Below are 27,036 nucleotides of genomic sequence, written 5' to 3' on the forward strand. Positions count from 1 at the left end.
AATTTATGCTGAAAAAAGCGCTATGCCAAAATAATATTTACCATTATAATCACGATGGAAACCCAGAAAGGTCTCTTGAGGGACAATTAATGGCAAACTTGTTTTTATGATTTCAAAAATAATTAAAAGACACAATATTCACTCAAATCTATCTGTTGTTTTCATACAACCCCTGGCAAAAATTATGGAATCACCGGCCTCGGAGGATGTTCACTTTGTTTCAATTGACATCTCTCGTGTTGGAGCCATGATTCATGTCAGTCCACTTGGTGCAACAGCTCTCCAAGGTGTGATCACTCCTTTTTAGATGCAGACTAACGAGCAGATCTGATTTGATGCAGGTGTCAGTTTTGGTCTGCTTGGTCTAAAAAAGTAACCGTTACTGACTGCCACAATTATTTTTCTTGATTTCTTATAGTGTTTCTTAAAGCCATAAAGTTGCCATTTGAAATGACTTTAGTTTTGTGTCATGTCTGTGATCTGCTTTTTTTCTACAAAATTAAACAACTGAATGAACATCCTCTGAGGCCGGTGATTCCATAATTATTGCCAGGGGTTGTAGATGTGGAAATAAATGGAATTTTGGCTTGAAATTTGGTGGCCATCTTGGATTTTTGTCTGGCTCATTGGAAATATTTGAACAGTATTTCTATGTGAATTCTTTTGCCAAGATTCATGCTTGTATCATGATTTGAATTTCCCTTTTTTCCACTATATAACATTATGACCATGTGTCGTGTTACCTTGAGCATGATCCGGCACACAGACTCCTCAACGCTGAGGGCTCCACCAATGGTAAAAGTCCAAGAGGGTGTAGACATTTCACCTGGCTGCTGCAGAAAGATGGTGCTTTTATGAGGTTGGAATGATCCAGTTGTCTAACTGGATGGTTGGCAACAGTGCTTAATTTGTAAAGTGGGAGGTCCCGTAGCGCAGAGGATGGGTGGCTCCGGTGCAGAAAAAAAAAAAGAAGGGCGGGGGGGGGGGGGGGCTTGCGAACAATGCTGTGCGCCACACCAAAAATAAACTGGGCATGTATTGTAGGCCTAATAACACTAGTCACACCAAATCCGGATAGAGTACAAATTCGTCTTTAATGATGTACAGTGGTCCCTCGTTTATTGCGGGAGTTACGTTCTCCACGTTCACACTGGGCGCGACGCGAGCGACTGCAGCCACAGGTTGCCATGTAATCCCTATGTAAGGACGCATTTTGGCGCCAAACCGCGCAGCGCGACGCGAGCGACTACAGCCACAGGTTGCCATGTAATCCCTATGTAAGGACGCGTTTTGGCGCCAAACCACACAACGTGACGCGAGTGAAGCGATTTTTGAGCGTTTTGCGCGTTTGTGGCGCGATATTGCATTGCGTCACGTCGCGTTGCCCTCCTCCCCAAGTTGAAAAATCTGAACTTTTTCGTCTCTTCGCGCCGTGATGACCAATCAGGGAATGAATATGTAGTGACGTGGCGATGTCTGGAGTTTGACTGAGGATGTGAACATGTCCTGTATCTGGTAGCAGCCTGTGAGCAGGACTTATGTCTCTTTTGTCCTTTATTTCACAATCATGACAGAGTTTTTGGAGCGAGCAGCAGCCCCACAGCAGGGGGAGCGGAGTTTTTCTTTTTATTTTATGTGCGCGCGAGGGAATCACCATGGAGATTATTTTACTTATTAACTACACAGATGTATAATAAAGCAAATGGTAACTGGTTTCTAAAGACAATTATGACAGTTTTTTTGGGGGAAAGAGCGAGGAGCAGCCTCACAGCAAGCCGCGGAGTTTCTTTCCTTTTTTTTTTTTTTTTACGTGCGCGCGAGTGAATCGTCTGTGTGGAGAATATTTTATTAATTAACTACACAGATGTATAATAAAAAATGGTGACTGGTTTCGAAACACAATTATGACAGAGTTTTTGGGGGGAGGAGCGAGCTGCAGCAAGCAGCGGAGTTTCTTTTTTCTTTTTTTTTTTAATTGTTTACATGTGCGCGCATGAACGGGACAGTTGGTCCTCAAACTGGGTCCCGCAGAGGCGGAAGGAACCGCTGAAAGCGGCCGTTATCCAGACGCAGCTCCTGCAGCAAATGATGATACTCTGTATTGGGAGCTTTTCACAACAACTCGCTCCATGTGATCAAGGTCCATCATGATGACTTGACGCCGAGCAGAATGGAAGCTCCTCCTATTTGATGATGCACCGGGGCGAATTTTCGCAGTGAAAGTCCACCCAAGCAGAGCAACACACCGGGCGAAGGAGGCACGTCCGTCGCCACGCGACCCCCGTGAATTTGTAGCGTCTGATCGTGCCCGGTGTGAATGCGGCATTAAATCTGCGAAGTAGCTCTATTTTTTACACTTATTATAGATGTTTTAAAGCTGTAAAACCCCTCACTACACACTTTTCTCAAACAGGCATTAACATTTTCTCAGTTTTCTCTCTTGTGTAAACACTCTCTTTTTTCTTCTGTGCGAGAAGATTAGAAACAGACACACGCAGAACACAATGCGCAGCTCTCCCTTCACTCACTGCCTCCGGGGGTACGGATGCAGGACCCGCAAAGAATCCAAGTCCTCTCTCGGTGGCCACGGAGCTCTGTGGCTACGGTCAACATCCGGATCAAAACAGCGAGCGTAGCCTCTGGACCTGTTGCCAGATTTGGCGTAATTCCGCACAGCAGACAGGAGGGCGGAGGTGTTATTGGCAGTGAGAGCAATCGTGGTGATTTTTTTTAATATTTTGTTAGTCAAGAGAGGTGGAGAGGTGGTATAAATAGCTGGCGGAGCGCGCGTCCGAGGTTCCGGAGCGCGCTCCGGCTTGCTCCCCCTCAAATTAAGCCCTGGTTGGCAACCAGAACCAAGGGTGGATCTATACTGTAGTGTGTCGGATGTGGTGACATGGTACCAGGGGAGGTGATGGTCTAGTGGTTAAGTGTTAGGCTTGAGACCAGAGGATCCTTGGTTAAAATCCCAGCCTGACCAGAAAATCACTAAGGGCCCTTGGGCAAGGTCCTTAATCCCCTAGTTGATCCCGTTGTGTAGTGAGTATCTTGTATGGCAGCACCCTCACATTGGGGTGAATGTGAGGCATTATTGTAAAGCGCTTTGAGCACCTGATGCAGATGGAAAAGCGCTATATAAATGCAGTCCATTTACCATTTACCAGTGTGACCAGACATCAGAATCTGGCTGTAATTTGAGATTGACAACACTGGTCTTTTAGCTTCAAATACACACGATACAGTGTGTAGTTAGCTTTAATTTCACGCTGATAATCACATAAAATAGTTCTATATTGAATAGGCATCATAATTTAATATACTGTCAAAAGAAACTGCTCTTGAAAGAAAAGTGATTTAAGATTGGATTATTATTTAACTTAACCACATTCAAAAGAACATTGCAACATTATAGCCTAAGTTATTGTCTTGTTTCAGTGATATTGATATGCTTCAAAACCCTCTCAGCCTCTTCCAGAGTGGGAATACAACGGGAATCCAGAACTCGTCGGTTACCGGATCCAGTACTCCAAAGCTGGTTCGAAAGGAGGAGTTCTTTCTCATATCATCATGGATCGACTGGAGAGGGAGTTCACTATCGAGGACCTGGAGGAGTGGATGGAGTACGAGGTCAGAGTGCAGGTCATCAACGGTATTGGCTCTGGGCCCTGGAGTCAGCCGGTTCACGGCAGGACGAGGGAGTCTGGTGAGGAAAGAATCAGGCTCACACACGTGCTTGTGTGTTTGTCACACTCTAAGATATACTTCTTTTTTAATCTCATTCTGCAGTGCCCTCCTGCGGCCCCACTAATGTGTCAGCCTTTGCCACCACCTCCAGCAGCATCCTGGTGCGCTGGGGAGAAGTCCCAGAAGCTGACCGCAATGGTCTCATATTGGGCTATAAGGTCAGAGGTCACATGGAGGTCACATGGACTCACCTTGTTTATCTAGTAGTTCATCAAAGCACAAAAACAACTTCAGCTTTTGCTCCAACATCTGCACCCTTCAGGTTATTTATAAGGAGAAGGACTCTGAAATAACGCCCAGCTTCTGGACAGTGGACGGCAACACCAGCCACAGTATCCAGCTGACCGGGCTGGGCAAGTACGTGCTCTACTCCATACAGGTCCTGGCCTTCACACGGATAGGAGATGGAAGACGCAGCTCACCACCCATTTTGGAAAGAACGCTGGATGATGGTAAACAAAAAAATTCATGCTTCTCCTGATGAATAATTGTATTTTTCCTGTCATGAAAATATTCCTCAGTTACTCAAAATTACTATTTATTGTGATAAACTGTTATTGATTTTTTTTTTTGTCTCCATTCTCCACCAGAGATGTTTTTTCCCTCATGTCGAGTTGTTTACAGGATTACATGGGAAAAAAATAAAAAACATATTTTTATAAAACCATATGTCTCGGTAAAAAGGATCTGGGATTCATGTAGAAACCATTAAACTGAGCCATTAAACTTAACCATGGCAATCGATCCGGATTTTCACAGCACAAAATAAAACAAAACAAAAAGCGAACAAAGAAAATGGAGGAATTAATAGCAAACAAGCTCTAAGTGGATGTGAAAATGAAATGCAACAAGATAGGAACACAGCTCTGAATAGTAAAGAACAGATTGAAAACTTTGTTACAAATCAGAAAGCTAAAAACACGATTAGAAAAACCAAGTCGGACATGAACATACTCCATAAATATCTAAACAGCATCGGAAAAAACTGTTAAGCAAGTACTTCATGGAGGTGACGGGAACAGGTCTGACTACAAGCCCGACACCGTCAGCAGCTTTCATATTTGGGTAATACCAGAGGTTTGCCTGTTTATATATATAATAGCCATATAATAAACAAATTATTAACCTTGCTTGCTCGGTCCATATGAGGAAAATATCAGACCGAGGTGCTGACAGTATGGGCCGAGTGTTAGCTATTATTATTATTATTATTACTATTTTTAATATTATCCCCCAGGAAGACTTAGAGGACTTGGCTAAGGATAGGGAAGTATGGGATGAGCTGCTTGTTCCACTGCCACCAGTACCTGGATAAACGGCAGAAAACAATGAATAAATGAATTAATAATAATAATAATAACAACAAAATTATTGTTGTTGTTATTATCATTATCACCATGACATCGTCCTCTGCCCAACCAAAAATGGCAAGGTTATACAATAATACTAAGGAAGTCTCTTATTCTGCCCGCACTTTGTCCTGGTGATACTGCAAAAAACTAAATAGAAGGCACTAAAAGAGTGTAAACCTCTATCAAGGCCATGTACGTTGTGGAAAATCTGTTCCGGATCAAATTCACAGTAAAATCCTATTTTTTAGGACATTATCCATTTTCTCACAAAATTTCATCAACGTGTGTTGATTTTGGAGCAGATTTTACACTGGATGCCCTTCTGCCATATATGGAAAAAGCAGCAGTCTTGAATGTCAAACCTTCTGTTTTTGAAGCACGTGCACGGACCAGTTGGCCACTACACTGCCAGCCACATTTAAAGATATCTATTTCTCATTGATTTAGTATTCATGTCTAGAGTTGTCTCTCACATGATGCTTCCAGTTGAATATTTTGTATGTGATAGTTCCAGGACCTCCAGTGGGAATTCTGTTCCCAGAAGTGAGGACAACATCGGTCAGACTCATTTGGCAACCTCCTTCACAGCCCAATGGAATTATCCTGGGTACGTTAACAAGATTAAAACCACCTTCTTTTTTATTTATGACTGCAGACATTACCAAAAGATAGACAGTACTCAACAATTTAGTTAGTTAGTTCCATTATAAATTTGTAACTATTAACCTAGTTTTATTATTTTGACAGTAAGCATTTTAGCTCCGATACTTATATTCCAATGATCGATAAAAGGATTAAAAATGACATAATTTTGTTAAATATATTCAGTGTGTGTCTACTTGAAAAAACATTCTGAAAGTGTATCTTGATTTAAATGCAATTTTTTTTATCATTTTTTTTTGTGTACTTGCCTGAGAAAAGTGAAATCCTTCTCCAGATTTAATCACTATCTTTGCTCATCCTCTGTTATGCATGAATTCATTTTAATGAGTTTGTCCCCTCAGCCTATCAGATCACATTCCGAAAAAACTCTTCAAATAGCAACGCCGCCACTGTAGACGTGCTGAGCCCCAGCGCACGGCAGTACACAGCTGCTGGACTGAAACCAGAGACGGTTTACGTATTCCGGCTCACCGCTCAGACCAGGAAGGGTTGGGGTGAGGCAGCCGAGGCTTTGGTGGTCACAACGGAAAAGAGAGGTGAGGCTTAGATGTATTATTTAAATTATTCAACTGCTTTTATTAAGTTTGAGTGTGATCGTTTGTGTGCCTGCACCCATCAGCCCGACCCCAGCCCACGAGCTGCCCCATTGTGCTGCAAGAAGAGGTCCAAGCTCGCAGGGTTCTGTTGTCATGGGAACCAGGCAGCGATGGCTTGTCTCCAGTTCGTTACTATACAGTCCAGTACAGAGAACTTCCAGACAAAAACTGGACGGTCCACTCTGCCTCAGTCAGCCATGAAACACACTCCTATATAGTGGACAGGTAATTACCAAAAGGATGGGGCTTTTTGTGTATTCTGATGGGAAATCGAGTTGTGCCAGACAGTCAGACAGTACTATACATGGCATCTCTGTTTCAGCAAGGTAACTAAAAAAAACAAAAAAGTAAAGGAACTGCATTTTTTCCCCTCCTTTTTAAGGTTAAAGCCTTTCACTTCTTACCAGTTCCGTGTTAAAGCCACCAATGATATTGGAGACAGTGAGTACAGTGAAGAAAGCGAAGCCATCACAACGCTGCAGGATGGTAAGAACTCAAAGGAAAAGAAAAGTTAACATAACTGTATGATTGGGTTGGTAGATTATGATATTGAGAGCCCATATGAAAAGTTGTAGGCATGTTTACTGAGGCGATCTGTTCCAATGAAAACTAGGACTGTCTTGGTCCTAGATAATACACTGTTGCCCATCCTGGTTTGACGGGATAGGCTCCAATCCCTCCTCCAAGCCTTGTTAGGATGAGTGTCAGAAAGCAGATGGTTGGATGGAGCTGCACTTGAAATCATGAACATGTCCTCATACAGAACTGTTTGTGTTTTGCAGTGTTATGCTGTGTCTCAGACTGTTTAAATTATTAATGACACTCGTCTTGTTTTCTGTTCATTCAAAGCCCCAGACAAAGCGCCAACCATCCTCTCTGTAACACCTCACACCACCACATCTGTCCTGGTTCGATGGCAGGTACAACTCTCTCTCTATTTTTTTTTTTAATGTTAACGAAAGGCCAAAGATGGGAAGACAGTCATATGTTACTAACATGTCCAGAGGTTACTAAAGGTTATTTAGTAGCAGAGGTGAAACAGATTTTTTTTTTCCCCAAAAAATTGATCTTTTAACTTTGACTGCAGCCAGAAAGAAGTCGATTACAAGGATATGTTGAATTCATTTGTACATTTCTGAAGACATTTTTTTCTTTGGCTACTCAAGTTAGATTAGAGGACATGTTACAGCTTGGATAAAAAAAATGTAACAGTATTTGAAAGTCAAGATAAAGGTCAGGGTCAAATAAAAACCCTAAAATAATAAATCAATAATTAAAAAAAATATTCCTGAATGAAGTCTAATTTTACACTGAAATAATTAACATCATTGAAGTAAAATATGTGTTAAAACCTGTTCTTTAAGTTACAATTTGCAGAAACACATTTAACAATAGCTGGGGTTCATTAATTTGTCTTCTGACATTTATACGGATCCGGGTCGCAGTGGCAACAGACTAAGCAGCTCACCCCACTCTTTCCATGGCCAAGTCCGGAAATACTTCCCAGGGGATCCTAAGGTGTTTCCAGGCCATCTGGGAAATTTAATCCCTCCAGCGTGTCCTAGGTCTTCCACTGGGCCTCCTCCCAGTTGGATATCTCTGGAAGACCTCCCTTGGAAGACGACCAGAGGGCATCTTCACCAGATGCCCGAACAATCTCACCTGGCCGCATCTGATGTGAAGAAGCAGCAGCTCTACTTTGAGTTCCTCCCAGATTTTCAAGCTTTTTACCCTGTCCAGGAGTGTAATTCCAGATACCTGACGGAGGAATCTCATTTCCGCTGCTTGAATCCTCAGCCTTGTTCTTTCAGTCATTACCCAAAATTCATGACCATAGGTGAGATAGGAGTGTAAATCGACTGGTAAACTGATAGCCTCACCTTCTGGCTCAGCTCCTTCTTCACCATGACAGTCCGGTACAGCATCTGTATGACATCAGATCCCACCCAAATTAGTCTATTGATCTACAATCCAACTTGCTTGAATAAGACCCCAAGATACATAAAGGGTGCACGCATTCCAATCAGCACTGTCTTTAAAAATATTATATACCAGATTATGAACCATTACTTCCAAATCTTTAACTTGTATGAGGCCTGATGTAGCTGATAAAAATAAAATTAGCCATATAACATCTGAAAAATGCACACAGATTCAGAGCTATTTTTAGCCATCGAAGTGACGTAACCTCAGGTGCTGAGAATTACCTGCCTGAAGGTCACTCCACCTGTGTTCAGCCACTCCATGATTTACTCCAGTACACACGGTTAATCTGGGTTGTTTCTTTTTGTCTCCAAATGGCTTTAATCTGGTTTTCAAATCAAATTCTCAAAATCAACATTTGTCTGTCTCTACCTCTTTGTAAACCCCTGGTGTGTTCAGAAAAAAAATATAGCATACATCTCAATAAAACTGAATGTGTTCACACACAGAGCCATGTAGAATTCCACCGTGTGGCGCTGTCTTTTGTCCACAAGAAAAGACATTCCTCTACCCTTCTTCCAACATCTCCCGGTAGCGTTGTTTAGCTTAGCCATCGATTTAGTTCAGCTTGATCAATAATACAAAATGTCTGGAAGCTGATCCACATCATGGTTCTCTTAATAACAGCAGTCATTCGTATGACTGTACGACTCGTGATCGCAGAAGCGGGTTCCTCAGCGAGACATCCCGATATCCCGCATGTAGCGTCTTAACCTATCAATCAATTCAATCAATCAATTTTTTTTATATAGCGCCAAATCACAACAAACAGTTGCCCCAAGGCGCTTTATATTGTAAGGCAAGGCCATACAATAATTATGTAAAACCCCAACGGTCAAAACGACCCCCTGTGAGCAAGCACTTGGCTACAGTGGGAAGGAAAAACTCCCTTTTAACAGGAAGAAACCTCCAGCAGAACCAGGCTCAGGGAGGGGCAGTCTTCTGCTGGGACTGGTTGGGGCTGAGGGAGAGAACCAGGAAAAAGACATGCTGTGGAGGGGAGCAGAGATCGATCACTAATGATTAAATGCAGAGTGGTGCATACAGAGCAAAAAGAAAAAGAAACAGTGCATCATGGGAACCCCCCAGCAGTCTACGTCTATAGCAGCATAACTAAGGGATGGTTCAGGGTCACCTGATCCAGCCCTAACTATAAGCTTTAGCAAAAAGGAAAGTTTTAAGCCTAATCTTAAAAGTAGAGAGGGTGTCTGTCTCCCTGATCTGAATTGGGAGCTGGTTCCACAGGAGAGGAGCCTGAAAGCTGAAGGCTCTGCCTCCCATTCTACTCCTACAAACCCTAGGAACTACAAGTAAGCCTGCAGTCTGAGAGCGAAGCGCTCTATTGGGGTAATATGGTACTACGAGGTCCCTAAGATAAGATGGGACCTGATTATTCAAAACCTTATAAGTAAGAAGAAGAATTTTAAATTCTATTCTAGAATTAACAGGAAGCCAATGAAGAGAGGCCAATATGGGTGAGATATGCTCTCTCCTTCTAGTCCCCGTCAGTACTCTAGCTGCAGCATTTTGAATTAACTGAAGGCTTTTTAGGGAACTTTTAGGACAACCTGATAATAATGAATTACAATAGTCCAGCCTAGAGGAAATAAATGCATGAATTAGTTTTTCAGCATCACTCTGAGACAAGACCTTTCTGATTTTAGAGATATTGCGTAAATGCAAAAAAGCAGTCCTACATATTTGTTTAATATGCACTTTGAATGACATATCCTGATCAAAAATGACTCCAAGATTTCTCACAGTATTACTAGAGGTCAGGGTAATGCCATCCAGAGTAAGGATCTGGTTAGACACCATGTTTCTAAGATTTGTGGGGCCAAGTACAATAACTTCAGTTTTATCTGAGTTTAAAAGCAGGAAATTAGAGGTCATCCATGTCTTTATGTCTGTAAGACAATCCTGCAGTTTAGCTAATTGGTGTGTGTCCTCTGGCTTCATGGATAGATAAAGCTGGGTATCATCTGCGTAACAATGAAAATTTAAGCAATACCGTCTAATAATACTGCCTAAGGGAAGCATGTATAAAGTGAATAAAATTGGTCCTAGCACAGAACCTTGTGGAACTCCATAATTAACTTTAGTCTGTGAAGAAGATTCCCCATTTACATGAACAAATTGTAATCTATTAGACAAATATGATTCAAACCACCGCAGCGCAGTGCCTTTAATACCTATGGCATGCTCTAATCTCTGTAATAAAATTTTATGGTCAACAGTATCAAAAGCAGCACTGAGATCTAACAGAACAAGCACAGAGATGAGTCCACTGTCCGAGGCCATAAGAAGATCATTTGTAACCTTCACTAATGCTGTTTCTGTACTATGATGAATTCTAAAACCTGACTGAAACTCTTCAAATAGACCATTCCTCTGCAGATGATCAGTTAGCTGTTTTACAACTACCCTTTCAAGAATTTTTGAGAGAAAAGGAAGGTTGGAGATTGGCCTATAATTAGCTAAGATAGCTGGGTCAAGTGATGGCTTTTTAAGTAATGGTTTAATTACTGCCACCTTAAAAGCCTGTGGTACATAGCCAACTAACAAAGATAGATTGATCATATTTAAGATCGAAGCATTAAATAATGGTAGGGCTTCCTTGAGCAGCCTGGTAGGAATGGGGTCTAATAAACATGTTGATGGTTTGGATGAAGTAACTAATGAGAATAACTCAGACAGAACAATCGGAGAGAAAGAGTCTAACCAAATACCGGCATCACTGAAAGCAGCCAAAGATAACGATACGTCTTTGGGATGGTTATGAGTAATTTTTTCTCTAATAGTTAAAATTTTGTTAGCAAAGAAAGTCATGAAGTCATTACTAGTTAAAGTTAATGGAATACTCAGCTCAATAGAGCTCTGACTCTTTGTCAGCCTGGCTACAGTGCTGAAAAGAAACCTGGGGTTGTTCTTATTTTCTTCAATTAGTGATGAGTAGAAAGATGTCCTAGCTTTACGAAGGGCTTTTTTATAGAGCAACAGACTCTTTTTCCAGGCTAAGTGAAGATCTTCTAAATTAGTGAGACGCCATTTCCTCTCCAACTTACGGGTTATCTGCTTTAAGCTACGAGTTTGTGAGTTATACCACGGAGTCAGACACTTCTGATTTAAAGCTCTCTTTTTCAGAGGAGCTACAGCATCCAAAGTTGTCTTCAATGAGGATGTAAAACTATTGACGAGATACTCTATCTCCCTTACAGAGTTTAGGTAGCTACTCTGCACTGTGTTGGTATATGGCATTAGAGAACATAAAGAAGGAATCATATCCTTAAACCTAGTTACAGCGCTTTCTGAAAGACTTCTAGTGTAATGAAACTTATTCCCCACTGCTGGGTAGTCCATCAGAGTAAATGTAAATGTTATTAAGAAATGATCAGACAGAAGGGAGTTATCAGGGAATACTGTTAAGTCTTCTATTTCCATACCATAAGTCAGAACAAGATCTAAGATATGATTAAAGTGGTGGGTGGACTCATTTACTTTTTGAGCAAAGCCAATAGAGTCTAATAATAGATTAAATGCAGTGTTGAGGCTGTCATTCTCAGCATCTGTGTGGATGTTAAAATCGCCCACTATAATTATCTTATCTGAGCTAAGCACTAAGTCAGACAAAAGGTCTGAAAATTCACAGAGAAACTCACAGTAACGACCAGGTGGACGATAGATAATAACAAATAAAACTGGTTTTTGGGACTTCCAATTTGGATGGACAAGACTAAGAGACAAGCTTTCAAATGAATTAAAGCTCTGTCTGGGTTTTGGATTAATTAATAAGCTGGAATGGAAGATTGCTGCTAATCCTCCACCCCGGCCCGTGCTACGAGCATTCTGACAGTTAGTGTGACTCGGGGGTGTTGACTCATTTAAACTAACATATTCATCCTGCTGTAACCAGGTTTCTGTTAGGCAGAATAAATCAATATGTTGATCAATTATTATATCATTTACCAACAGGGACTTAGAAGAGAGAGACCTAATGTTTAATAGACCACATTTAACTGTTTTAGTCTGTGGTGCAGTTGAAGGTGCTATATTATTTTTTGAATTTTTATGCTTAAATAGATTTTTGCTGGTTATTGGTAGTCTGGGAGCAGGCACCGTCTCTACGGGGATGGGGTAATGAGGGGATGGCAGGGGGAGAGAAGCTGCAGAGAGGTGTGTAAGACTACAACTCTGCTTCCTGGTCCCAACCCTGGATAGTCACGGTTTGGAGGATTTAAGAAAATTGGCCAGATTTCTAGAAATGAGAGCTGCTCCATCCAAAGTGGGATGGCTGCCGTCTCTCCTAACAAGACCAGGTTTTCCCCAGAAGCTTTGCCAATTATCTATGAAGCCCACCTCATTTTTTGGACACCACTCAGACAGCCAGCAATTCAAGGAGAACATGCGGCTAAACATGTCACTCCCGGTCTGATTGGGGAGGGGCCCAGAGAAAACTACAGAGTCCGACATTGTTTTGGCAAAGTTACACACCGATTCAATGTTAATTTTAGTGACCTCCGATTGGCGTAACCGGGTGTCATTACTGCCGACGTGAATTACAATCTTACCAAATTTACGCTTAGCCTTAGCCAGCAGTTTCAAATTTCCTTCAATGTCGCCTGCTCTGGCCCCCGGAAGACAATTGACTATGGTTGCTGGTGTCGCTAACTTCACATTTCTCAAAACAGAGTCGCCAATAACCAGAGTTTGATCCTCGGCGGGTGTATCGTCGAGTGGGGAAAAACGGTTAAAGATGTGAACGGGTTGGCGGTGTACACGGGGCTTCTGTTTAGGGCTACGCTTCCTCCTCACAGTCACCCAGTCGGCCTGCTTTCCCGGCTGCTCGGGATCTGCCAGGGGGGAACTAACGGCGGCTAAGCTACCTTGGTCCGCACCGACTACAGGGGCCTTGCTAGCTGTAGAATTTTCCACGGTGCGGAGCCGAGTCTCCAATTCGCCCAGCCTGGCCTCCAAAGCTACGAATAAGCTACACTTATTACAAGTACCATTACTGCTAAAGGAGGCCGAGGAATAACTAAACATTTCACACCCAGAGCAGAAAAGTGCGGGAGAGACAGGAGAAGCCGCCATGCTAAATCGGCTAAGAGCTAGTAGCTACGCTAAGCTAGCGGATTCCTAAAAACACGCAAAGCGAATAATGTGTAAATAATTTAGAGGTGATTCAGCAGAAGGAGTGCTTTAGTTAAGGCACGTAAAGATTACACTGGGAAACAAATCGTAATCTAGATAACTAGATCAATCTAACTGCGCAGATCAAACAGCTAACAGATACAGAAAAACACCGCTGTGCTCCGGAACAAGAAGTGATACAATACCGCAGTGAGAGCCGACCACCAGTAGAGTCAAGTAAAAAAGTAAAAAAAAAAAAAAAATAAAAAGGTAAAAAAGTAAAAAAGTCTTGAAAAAGACTATTAGTTCAAAGTCCAAAGCAGCAGGTAGCAGTCTCTGTGTAAACAGTCCCAACAGAGAGCCAAAATTAACAGATAGCTTAGGTTAGAGCAACACAAACCCACGGCTTAAACCACAAACATGGCCGATTCCACGTTTTCGGGAGAGGAAACGTGCTTTGTTAGAGTTCAAAAAGGATAAAATCTGTGGTTTGAGCTATTCTTTGAAGACCATTCTCATGCTGTGGTTGGCTTCACTTCTGGTCTGTCCCAGAGGGACTCCTTAAAAAAAGACCTCTCACTTTCATCCTCAAAATATTATCTTTGGAAAATGTGTTCAACTAGTAAGCCACGATAGTCGTGTGACTCCATCCTTGCAAAACACACATTTTAATGATTTTGACTTAAGCCCCTTTCACATCAGGCCAGTATAGAGATGCATAATGCGGCGTACCAACTACGCCAAGCTTATGCAGCCCTATGTGGCAATATATTGTGGGAGGCAAAGGGGTCCATGAAATGGACATAAAAAATTAAACATGTTCAATTGTTTCACGGACATTCGGTGTAAAGCATTGGATGCAAGTCTATGGAACACTCCACTCCTGTATGCAAGTCTACGCAACACTGCGCTACTGTTCACCATGCCTCCACAATTATGCACTACCCTACGCCAATACTTTTAGGTTTTGTTTTTGTTTTTTTTAATCAGTACATCTGCATTGCTCGATGTTATTCATCTCACTGGACTCTGCTGAACTTTGCTGACAGTGAAGCTTCAAAACCACAGAAGAAGAAGAGGCGGGCCAAGCTTCCCTACTACGCGTAACATTACGCAGCCATTCCTGCTGACTAGATATGCAGCACAATGCAACTCTACACAGGTCCGGTGTGAAAGGGGCTTTATTCACCATCAGAGTCCACAAAAAAAACACTGATTTTACACTGTAAAAAATTATGTTGTCCTCCATTCATTTTAGGGTGTGACCTGAGATGATGTTGCCAAAATTCATATTCCTCACAACTTGAGGTTTCTGAGCATTTATCAGAGGCAGGTGAAATCAATTTCCCCATGTTTATGACTTAATTTCTCTGGGCATATAGAACAAAAAAAGGTAACGAAATACATCAATAATTTCATAACTCTTTATTTATTTATAATAGTCAGCTCATTTACCATTTTATTTACTAGTGATACGCACTTTAAACTCCTCCACCTGGGGCAGTAACATTTGCTGATTCTCATCACTGTCATTTCACACTCAGCCTCAAACCTTCTCAGTGGGCATTGGAGATCAATGCCTGATGAAGCCAGTAAAATCATATCATCTGCAAAAAGCAGAGATGCAGGAGTGTCTGCCTCCCATGCCATAGATTGTGAGTTTGCATCCCAAGTTTAGCTTGCAGCTCTTGTGCTTGGATTTTTGTGACACAGCCTGGTCGAAATTCCACAATCAAGAAAATGTTAAATATGGTGCTGAACAATGAAGCCATCTTTGAGGGTTTGCTCACTTTGCTTCATACAGTGCCCTTTTTCAGCAACTATTGCTTAACCACAATCGCCTATTCCCAGCCCCAGGGCAATGTAATTCATTTGTTTTCTTTTCTGAGTTAATTAACATGCCAGGGTAAGTATTTTGCCAGTGTTGCCAGGCTGTGCGGTTTCCCACCCAGTTGGGCTGTTTTTTTGTTTTGTTTTGTTTTGTTTTGTTTTTTGTGGCTTACTATTTGAATAGTACAGTTTCCACTGAAAAACATGAGGGTTAAAAAGGTTGTGAAATGTGAGCAAGCAAAGCTACAAATTGCTTGGTCTATCTTGCTGTCTTTTCACACAATAATAAATCCCTTCTTGCTTAATTTTCATACTAGGCAAGCACAAGTCCATCAAATTCTTTTTGTGTGGTGTGGGTGAGCTGTGTTGGTAATTTTGCAGTTTTCCATGGAAGTAGGCTACTTTTGAAGTGTTGCAAATTATATTACTGCCTGTGAGCACTTTTATCCTTTCAGTCCTTTTGTTGCTTTTTTGTTTTTGGGGGCAGGGGGCGGTTGGCTTATCAGCTGGTTTGAGCGGCTATTTGACTGGCTTTGTTAAAGCCCCTTTCACACCGGGGCTGCTCCCAGTTGCTTCCTGTGGTGTCATGACGACGCAGGAATTTCTGCGTCAGGTGTGTGCAACAGGGGGCAGAGAGGAGGTGAGAACACAGCCTGCAGGTTCTCTGCACAGAGAAGTCAGAGTGCACAGTTTGGCTGCAGACAGACTGTGCACTCTGACTTCTCTTCTACTTGTAGTTGTGCTGAGATGCAGGGCTGCGCTCTGAGTTCTGTTATAGTTTATCTTTCCTCCCTTGACCGCGAGATGCGCACGCACACGAACTGTCCTTGAGCAAATGTGGAGATGTCTGGAGTTCTACTTGATGTTGACATGTCCTGGACTTATGTCCTTTTTAACTGTGATGAGAGAGTCTGAGGAGTGAAAGGAACTAACTGCCTACAGACAATTTTTTTTTCTTTTCTTTCCTCCTTTGACTGCAAGATGCGCGCGCGAACGAACCAGTGTCTGGAGTTCTACTTGATGTTGACATGTTCTGTCTCTGAACTTAAGTCCTTTTTTGTCCTTTTTTTAACTGCGATGTGAGAGTTTTAGCAGAGAACAAGAACTAATGCAGCCAGACTTTTTTTCTTTTGATTGTTCACATGTGCGTGCGTGAATGAACATCCATGAGTGGACTAGAGATGTCCGGACTTTTTACTGGATATTTCTGGCAATCAGTCTGCATTTTTTTTTCCTGTGGTCTTTTTTTTTTTTTCAACGTGTAGTTTTTACTGCATTAAGTACACGGTATAAAAACAATCCTGCGTGATTTATACTGCGGGAACAATGGAACACAGCAGGAATCATAAATTGGCTTCCGAGTCACGCCGGGTAACGCCTCTTTGCCCCGAGTTACGCCTCTTTGCCCCGAGTTACGCCTCTTTGCCCCGACTTGCGCTGGAACCACTTCCTTTCTGCGTCGAGCACAGGGCGCCAAAAATTTAAACAGGTTTAATTTTTCTGCGACCGACTTGCTTCCACCTTTGCGCCCCTCGCGCTGTTGTAGCACCGAGCTGCATCATCTCGGCTCTGACTTGCTTCCACACGGCGTCGTCATAATGACGCACAGCGCAACTGGGAGCAACCAGGAGCACCCCTGGTGTGAAAGGGGCTTAAGGCCCCCTGACACGTGCACAACTTTGATGCGTGCACTTGCATGCACTGTGTCATGAAGGAGAGTAAACTCATCATTAACGTGAAACTGGGTGCCAACACTACGTGCTGCTCATCAAGTCGAGTAAAGAAGAACTGAACAGTGTGAGTGATTGCGTCAGTGCGCCGCATCATAGCGCAGCTCATCTGAACAATTATAACGAGATGTTAAATCTATCACAACCATACTTTTACAGCTGCACACAAGAAGGAAAGAACATGCAACTGTTTTACCAAGCCATTACAAAATAAACATGACAAATAATTACCTTTTTAGATGGCTCCAAATGCGTTCTCCCCCTCGTTTGTGCGAAAAGCTGTGGCTGGAGCAGTCCTCTGTGATTCAGGAAGCAATTTGAGCTGTTTTCAACAGTCAGCTCGAAGAGAAAATGATTAATCCGCTACGAAATAATTACTTTACAGACGCAGCGTCCAGTGCACAATGCATGGCAGCCAGTGGAACAAAGCGCGGCGTCCAGCTGGGAACACAGTGGGCGGGATTGTCACAACGATATGCGTGCAAGAGCACAGATCAAAGTTGTGCAAGCATCAGGGCACCTTTACAGAGAGCTGGCAGCCCCATTCTTTGTATCTTAAGCCCTGGTCCCACCGAATAATGAAGGATGAATAATGAACCATGTAGCTTTTTTTTTTTTTTTTGGTACAAGTCCAGTTATTCAACAATTGTGGGAGAATAGTGGCTCTTAAACCCCTTTCACACCAGGCCTGCTTCCATTTGCGTATGCTGCGTATCTAATAACGCAGGAATGTCTGCATCAGTTACGTGCAGGGGGCACGGAGCTCAGCCAAGAAGCTCAGCTGCAGCCAGACTGTAAAATGAGCAGGTGTGCGCTCTGATTTCTTCTCTTCTAGTATATATTGTCCAGGGCATACCCTGCCTTACAGACTGTGACTGCTTTGAGCAAACAGGGACTATTTGAGTGCGCAGAGTTTTGAGAGAGAGCATGTAACAAGTAAAAAAGAAGAGTTCTCACATTGAAAAAGTATGCAAGTAAAGATATAAATTGTATCCTCCAGGTTTACTTACTTATTTATTCATTTACTTTGTAGGACAAACAAACAAAAAAGAAATAAGCAAAATATCACTGCTGCTGTCACTGGCCTTCACTTTCAGATTTTAATTATAATACTTAGTACTGTTGATTTGTGAATCAAAACCGAACAAATGAAAATGGTGTTTGTTAATGTGAACTGGCAGTCATTAGGAAGTAATCAAATTGTACTATTCGCTTGTTAACAATTTTGACGCTTCGTTCTCGTAGCCACCTTCTGAGGATCACATCAATGGAGTCCTGCTGGGGTTCAGGGTCCGGTACCGGGAGCTCCACTATGACCGACTGCGCAGCTTCACTGTGCGCACGGTGAATAGTCCCTCAGCCAGCTGGACTGACCTCACTGGTGAGCCGACTTTATATTTACTGACAGCACGTTTTGTAAATGGTCAAGGGCAGAACATTGCTCCCACATCTTGGTTTTCAGTCCTAGACCATTGTTTGTTTTTGTTGTTAAACAGTAATCATGGACATGCATTCCCCCCCCCCCCCCCCAAAAAAACTAACAAGTAAAGAAATAAACAGCATGTGACATTAAACTACAAGAGGGGGGCGCTGTTTTATATCTGAATGATTTTGAAGGACTTTCTTCTCAAATATCTCAGCATCATTTGCAAAATTAATGTTGACTGACTTTGACCTCATGGGCGAATCTGTGATCTTAGCAGAATCATCAGATACCATAACTGCAGCACTTGTAAAGCTTACAGAGGAGGTGGAGTGTCCGAGTTTGTTTGTACCGGATCAAGAATAAGATATAGGCTTTCAGTCACTTCCCAGATCAGACCATCAGATGTGTAACTATGTGCACGCATAGTGTCAAACATGTTGGGAAGAGCATTTATCTCTGCAGTGACACTCGTATGTCTGTCTCCTCTGCCTTTGAGATTGAGAGATGTTTGGGAAGAGTTTGGTGAAACCAATACTTTTGCAGGAGAACGAAGGTCTGTCTTTGGTTTCCTGTTGCTTCATGTCTTACAGTATGGTTGAGAGACTCAGGTGACCTAAAGCCATGACTGGGTCTCTTTGTGGATCCTTGGGTACCACTGGAATGACTGTGTCAAATTAATTGTTTCTTATGGAGACTCACATATGGAGAATCACTTGTGAGGGAGCAGTGACTATGTGAAGCATTATTGTGGGCTTTATCCAGTGTGTAGGGGCCTCAGTGTTGGCTGTAGAAGGCCAAGAGAAGCCCACATTTCATCTGACTGTGGCAAATAAATGGCTGTTTTTGAGAGGTGGATATAGAGCAGTTGTCTGCTTGGGGAGTTGTTATCCAGTACTTTGGGAGATTCCGTGATGTGGTGGATGTGGTGAAGTGTGGCCTTTGCACATGCTGCTGTACCTGACATGACCTTTATTCTGTTGCAAATTTTACACATCGTTTCTGCCATTATAATCAAAATGGAGTGGATCGTTTCTCTGATGGATATCCAGTTTGGCTTTGAAGGTATTTGGTTTCTCTGAAGATACAACTTCTGCAGGTAGTCTGTTCAACTCAAGAACCATGTGCTGGGAAGAAAAATTAGATGATACCGATCCTGCTGCCTATACATTCTCCAAGCACAGGGAGTGACCTCTTGTCCTAGTATCTTGTTTCAAAGGCAACATCTTCTCATAGTTAATTTTGTAATCCCCATGTAGAAATTTATGAACTTATATCATGTCCACTCTCAGTCAACGAAATACAAAAGTTTGGCCACACTAATATATGCAGTCATTCCACATAACATGAGTCCTGGAACCAGTTTTGTGGCACGCCTTTGCACAGCTTCTATGGTATCTATGTCACGTGCATATCAAAGTGACCACACTGATGTGGCATTTTCCAACTTTAGACAAATCAGACCTTGTATATCAGGAGCTCAGCATATTACAAGCCTTTTGGAAGTCACAATAAAGGACATCCACACCTTCCGATTCTTCATAAAGCGCTGCAGGTCTTCCAGAGATTCTAACAGTCGGGTGTTCGTGGACCTGCCAGTCAAGAATCCGTATTGGTCTTTAGTGAACAAATCACTTCTCTCCATGTATTCAATAATTTTATTTTGAATGATCGATGCTAAGATTTTACATATTACATACGTCAGACCAATTGTTTTGTAATTTGATGGCTTATGCCTACTACTTTTTTCAAGAAGGGTGAAACTTGCTAGTTTCCAGTCAGCTGGGAGTACACCTTTATTATAAACAGCTAGAAATATAATTGACAACCAACCAACGTACGTCATGCTGTCTTCACTTGGATTGGTAGTCGCCATGTTGCATCGCTCAGCATTTGCATAAAATAGACTTCTCATCTATTTTGGTTCCACCTAACTCATGGCGCAGTGACCGCTTGTCTGTAGTTGCTGTAAAACAAGCACTCTGAGTGAAAAATAAATGGCAGCTTTCCTCTGTCTCCGCCTCCATCTCTTGTAACTAATATGACCAAAGGGTGATGGGGTTCCCAACCATCCATGAAAGTATTGTAAACAATGCTATTGGGCAAACCAAATAAAGACACCATTTCCTACAGCAAAGTGTTTTTTTCTGCATTGTTTCTTCTGTAAAACAAAAGTTTTCGTATTGGCGAAAATGATGCCGATACTAATATGTTCGTGAGAAGCTCATATCGGCCAACAATGTGAGACAATCGATATATTGGTCAGACACTAACTACAAATGTTTCTATAAACGTCATATGCTATTTTCTTGGGAAACTGTGAACTTCACATGCCGGTTTCTTGCTGTTGTAGACCTTGACCTTGCTGAAAATATTACGGTGAAACAGTTCAGCGCATTCGGCTCTTAATTCACAGCCATGACTAATTAAGTGATGACCTGGAATCTGTTTTCTCGCTGCATTTCACTCTGTTACTCACTGTGCAAATAGTGGACACGCCGCCCCAAGTGCAGTTACGCTATGTGCTTTAGAAAACTGTACATTATCGATTGTCAAGATACAGATTAAAGACTTGCATGTGTTTTCATCAAAGCTTTGATTCAGTCTATTAGTATTATTTCGTACGTCCTAAACTCTCCATTGTTCCTGTTCCTCCTCCACCCTCTGAACTCCTCCTCCAGCTCCTTACAGCGTTAGGAACTTAAGTGAATCGTCGCTAACGCAGTACGAACTGGATAGTAAGTCTCCGGGCCTCTCCTGTATTGTCCTTTTTTCATCACTCTCATTCTGCCTGCATGTGTTCTGCTTCTTCTTATTTCCAGAAAATCTGTGGTATGTGTAAAAACTGACAGCATGTTATGTGCACGTGGTGCCCCCCATCACTATATCCCCGAGAAGCCATCGCTATAATTCTTATGATGTGTACATGACTAATCTTCCCATACTGCTCTGCTATTTTGCTATGTTTTCTGTCTTTTTAATCACTAACAAAGCTTCCTCGTGTCCCTGCAACAACCCTGTCCTTTCATCAGTCTGACTTATAATTCCACCCAACTGTCGTTTGCTTCATTTTGTCATGTTGTCTTGCCAGGGGCGTCTCTGTGCTGCCGTGTCTCTGCGGTCCTGCCTCTTACGCTGTTTTATCTTAACTGTCATGTTATAACGTCCTTTCCCCTTCTGTCCTTGCAGATTTGAGTAAACACAAACGCTACGAGATCCGCCTCAGTGTGTACAATGCTGTGGGGGAGGGGCCAAGCAGCGCACCGCAGGAAGTGTTTGTCGGCGAAGCGGGTATGTTCCTTCTCTTGCTGTGTGCCGTGTGCGCTCGTGCACATGCTCTGCTTTTATCTGTGTCGGCTTACGCCGTAGTGAAAGTTCCGAGGAAAGAGTGCAAAATTGGGAACAACAAAGTACCAAAGCTGTTATTTACACTGTGTGCAGTCATGCAGCACTTTCACAAAGTTTTCAAGGCTCATTTTCTTATGTTGCAGCTTTGTTGAAATTAAGTTTCAACACTTCCTCATAAATCAACACTGCAAACCCCATAATGTCAAAGCACAAAGAGAATTTTTTTTTTTGAAAATTAAAGACTGCAGCATGACTTTGACACAAGTTTCAAACTCTTTGCTCTGACACTTCAAATTCAGTGAGCTTCAATAAAACTACAACATGTCAAAAACTTTTGATACTTCAAGTTTTTACTTGAAGTTTTTACTTTTTTTTAAGACAGTCTCCGGGATTTTTAAACTGAAGTCCTATTTTTTGATGAGAACGGTAAAAATCGGTCAAGTAGTGACTTAATAAGGTGCAAATATCATCACAGGTCGAACAGTTATAGCACTTAAATCCATGGGGCAACTAAAACCTTCAAAGTAAATCACTTCTTGTGACCACTGAATAGGCATAAATGTTATTTGTAGTATCTGGTGGCAATAAAACATGGAGGAGCATTAATTTATCTCAGCAGTGACATTTATGTATCTGGGTCCTCGATGTTTGACAACAGGAGATGCCTGAGAAGAGCTTCTAAAGTTCTGGACCCCAGTGTGAAGTTTGCAGTCAGTGATGATTAGGGTTCCCATGTCATGTACTGGTGTTGGTCCACTATGTTTTATTAAGCCTAAAGTAATGCAGCCATCTACCAGGATATTTAAGAGAACTTCATGCTTCTACACTCAACAAAAATATAAACGCAACACTTTTGGTTTTGCTCCCATTTTGTATGAGATGAACTCAAAGATCTGAAACTTTTTCCACATACACAATATCACCATTTCCCTCAAATATTGTTCAGAAACCAGTCGAAATCTGTGATAGTGAGCACTTCTCCTTTGCTGAGATAATCCATCCCACCTCACAGGTGTGCCATACCAAGATGCTGATTAGACACCATGATTAGTGCACAGGTGTGCCTTAGACTGCCCACAATAAAAGGCCACTCTGAAAGGTGCAGTTTTATCACACAGCACAATGCCACAGATGTCGCAAGATTTGAGGGAGCGTGCAATTGGCATGCTGACAGCAGGAATGTCAACCAGAGCTGTTGCTCGTGTATTGAATGTTCATTTCTCTACCATAAGCCGTCTCCAAAGGCGTTTCAGAGAATTTGGCAGTACATCCAACCAGCCTCACAACCGCAGACCACGTGTAACCACACCAGCCCAGGACCTCCACATCCAGCATGTTCACCTCCAAGATCGTCTGAGACCAGCCACTCGGACAGCTGCTGAAACAATCGGTTTGCATAACCAAAGAATTTCTGCACAAACTGTCAGAAACCGTCTCAGGGAAGCTCATTTGCATGCTCGTCGTCCTCATCGGGGTCTCGACCTGACTCCAGTTCGTCATCGTAACCGACTTGAGTGGGCAAATGCTCACATTCACTGGCGTTTGGCACGTTGGAGAGGTGTTCTCTTCACGGATGATGCAAAGGAGATGTGTTGCACTGCATGAGGCAAATGGTGGTCACACCAGATACTGACTGGTATCCCCCCCCCAATAAAACAAAACTGCACCTTTCAGAGTGGCCTTTTATTGTGGGCAGTCTAAGGCACACCTGTGTACTAATCATGGTGTCTAATCAGCATCTTGGTATGGCACACCTGTGAGGTGGGATGGATTATCTCAGAAAAGGAGAAGTGCTCACTATCACAGATTTCGACTGGTTTCTGAACAATATTTGAGGGAAATGGTGATATTGTGTATGTGGAAAAAGTTTTAGATCTTTGAGTTCATCTCATACAAAATGGGAGCAAAACCAAAAGTGTTGCGTTTATATTTTTGTTGAGTATATGTGCTGACAGGCTTTATAGAGATGTCAATTTCTTTTTAAAACAGAACTTTAACAAAACAGAACAAAACTACTCGTAACTGGTACTAGTACTTGACTGGCCAGCCAACTCACCTGACCTGAATATATATATATATATATATATATATATATATATATATATATATATATATATATATATATATATATATACGCTTACTCCAATTAAGGAGCATGGCGTGAGGTGGGGTACACCCTAGACAGGACACCAATATGTGTGTGTGTGTGTGTGTGTGTGTGTGTGTGTGCATGTGCTTGTGCTTCTATCTGTTGACAAGTTATATGGAGGTGCTGATTTCTTCATTTCACCCATAACATTGTCACCAATGACAGGCGAAGTTACATTATCTCATTATCTCTCGTGGGATGTATTCAGCAAGTTCACATTTTTTACTTGATGTGTTGGAAGCAGGAAAAATAGGCAAACTTAAACATTTGGTTAATGAGACCCAAATTGTTATTGCTACACAACTGAGTCACAGCGTCTCCAAAACCTCATCTCTTATGGGATGTTCCTACATTGTGGTGGACCAAGAAAGGAAAACCACTGATTTGGCGGCAGAGTAATGAGTGGCCAAGGCTCACTGATGGGGAGTGAAGACTGGCCCTTGCTTTTTTTTTATCCAACATAAGAGCTACTGCAGCTGAAGTTGCTGCAAAGGTCAATGTTGGTTCTGATAGAAAGGTTGAGAAGAGTCCACGCCTCAGTGATCATTGATGTTTTGATGGCATACGGGAAGCTACACAATTTTAGGTAGATGGTCACATAGCCATATCATAATTCACTGAGTGCTTGAAAAGGACATTTTGATTAATTTGATACACTGTATACAGACAACCAGCACAACAGACACGTCTTTCTTCCTGACGTTTCCCGAACTTCACTGCACGTGTTTGAGTATCATCATTAATTGTTTTTTTTTTACTGTCAATAATCCCTTGCATTGCAAGCGTTATTGACATGTCGTGGTAATCCATCTCCACCTTGAAGTTAAAGCTTAATTAAATATTCTCTATCCACAGCTATTTCCAAGGACAAGAACTTGTGGTGGCTGGAATGAATGACTTAACCTTCTGCTGTTTCAAAATTATTTATTTATCTCAGGTGCATGAATTAATCAAATATGGGAATCAACACTATCTTGTGTGCACACAGTGGTAATTTGAACATTCTGACCTCAATATAATCTATCTGTATTGGTGTATAAATGATTAATATTGCCTTTATATATATATATATATATATATATATATATTTCTATTTCTATTTTTGTTGAGTGTATATATATATATATATATATATATATATATACACTCAACAAAAATAGAAACGCAACACTTTTGGTTTTGCTCCCATTTTGCATGAGATGAACTCAAAGATCTAAAACTTTTTCCACATACACAATATCACCATTTCCCTCAAATATTGTTCACAAACCAGTCTAAATCTGTGATAGTGAGCACTTCTCCTTTGCTGAGATAATCCATCCCACCTCACAGGTGTGCCATATCAAGATGCTGATTAGACACCATGATTAGTGCGCAGGTGTGCCTTAGACTGCCCACAATAAAAGGCCACTCTGAAAGATGCAGTTTTATCACACAGCACAATGCCACAGATGTCGCAAGATTTGAGGGAGCGTGCAATTGGCATGCTGACAGCAGGAATGTCAACCAGAGCTGTTGCTCGTGTATTGAATGTTCATTTCTCTACCATAAGCCGTCTCCAAAGGCGTTTCAGAGAATTTGGCAGTACATCCAACTAGCCTCACAACCGCGGACCACGTGTAACCACACCAGCCCAGGACCTCCACATCCAGCATGTTCACCTCCAAGATCGTCTGAGACCAGCCACTCGGACAGCTGCTGAAACAATCGGTTTGCATAACCAAAGAATTTCTGCACAAACTGTCAGAAACCGTCTCAGGGAAGCTCATCTGCATGCTCGTCATCCTCATCGGGGTCTCGACCTGACTCCAGTTCGTCGTCGTAACCGACTTGAGTGGGCAAATGCTCACATTCGCTGGCGTTTGGCACGTTGGAGAGGTGTTCTCTTCACAGATGAATCCCGGTTCACGCTGTTCCAGGGCAGATGGCAGACAGCGTGTGTGGCGTCATGTGGGTGAGCGGTTTTCTGATGTCAATATTGTGGATCGAGTGGCCCATGGTGGCGGTGGGGTTATGGTATGGGCAGGCGTCTGTTATGGACGAAGAACACAGGTGCATTTTATTGATGGCATTTTGAATGCACAGAGATACCGCGACGAGATCCTGAGGCCCATTGTTGTGCCATACATCCAAGAACATCACCTCATGTTGCAGCAGGATAATGCACGGCCCCATGTTGCAAGGATCTGTACACAATTCTTGGAAGCTGATAATGTCCCAGTTCTTGCATGGCCGGCATACTCACCGGACATGTCACCCATTGAGCATGTTTGGGATGCTCTGGACCAGCGTATACGACAGCGTGTACCAGTTCCTGCCAATATCCAGCAACTTCACACAGCCATTGAAGAGGAGTGGACCAACATTCCACAGGCCACAATCGACAACCTGATCAACTCTATGCGAAGGAGATGTGTTGCACTGCATGAGGCAAATGGTGGTCACACCAGATACTGACTGGTATCCCCCCCAGTAAAACAAAACTGCACCTTTCAGAGTGGCCTTTTATTGTGGGCAGTCTAAGGCACACCTGTGCACTAATCATGGTGTCTAATCAGCATCTTGATATGGCACACCTGTGAGGTGGGATGGATTATCTCAGCAAAGGAGAAGTGCTCACTATCACAGATTTAGACTGGTTTGTTAACAATATTTGAGGGAAATGGTGATATTGTGTATGTGGAAAAAGTTTTAGATCTTTGAGTTCATCTCATACAAAATGGGAGCAAAACCAAAAGTGTTGTATTTATATTTTTGTTGAGTATATATATATATATATATATAGCAATCAACACATCGGCTCATGGCAGGTGGTATAATGGATTTTTCTAATTTGTGAATGCTGCCGTATTGATTTTGAATGGGAAACATTATGCCATGCTAGTTTTGCAAAGCTAACAACACCTGGCTTCTTTTATGCTGCACTTTCTGCTGATGTATGTCACACTGCCTCAGTCATGAATAAAAGGTGAGCAGAGGCAGTGCCTGTGTGCTGCAGCACGTTAGTAAAAGAAAAATCTAAAGTCGGTCCCTGGTTTTTCAAAATCTGACTGAACAAATTTCCTTCAAACTTGGTGAGAATAATATT

General features: G+C 42.2%; 1 protein-coding gene across 3 annotated transcripts in view; it reads left to right on the forward strand.

Moving 5' to 3' along the window:
• Positions 1 to 27,036, forward strand: part of LOC117528687 (protein sidekick-2-like) — a 562,122-nt gene that overhangs the window by 479,241 nt on the left and 55,845 nt on the right. For all 3 annotated transcript variants that reach the window (XM_034191315.1, XM_034191316.1, XM_034191317.1), the window contains exons 25-35: positions 3,466 to 3,703; positions 3,787 to 3,902; positions 4,007 to 4,196; positions 5,605 to 5,703; positions 6,101 to 6,295; positions 6,379 to 6,580; positions 6,738 to 6,841; positions 7,205 to 7,275; positions 18,274 to 18,409; positions 21,133 to 21,189; positions 21,641 to 21,742. In XM_034191315.1, the coding sequence (XP_034047206.1) occupies positions 3,466 to 3,703; positions 3,787 to 3,902; positions 4,007 to 4,196; positions 5,605 to 5,703; positions 6,101 to 6,295; positions 6,379 to 6,580; positions 6,738 to 6,841; positions 7,205 to 7,275; positions 18,274 to 18,409; positions 21,133 to 21,189; positions 21,641 to 21,742 (1,510 nt within the window). The remainder of the gene's footprint in view (positions 1 to 3,465; positions 3,704 to 3,786; positions 3,903 to 4,006; positions 4,197 to 5,604; positions 5,704 to 6,100; positions 6,296 to 6,378; positions 6,581 to 6,737; positions 6,842 to 7,204; positions 7,276 to 18,273; positions 18,410 to 21,132; positions 21,190 to 21,640; positions 21,743 to 27,036) is intronic.

Source organism: Thalassophryne amazonica, chromosome 16 (assembly GCF_902500255.1).
Source record: "Thalassophryne amazonica chromosome 16, fThaAma1.1, whole genome shotgun sequence".
Lineage (NCBI taxonomy): Eukaryota > Metazoa > Chordata > Actinopteri > Batrachoidiformes > Batrachoididae > Thalassophryne > Thalassophryne amazonica.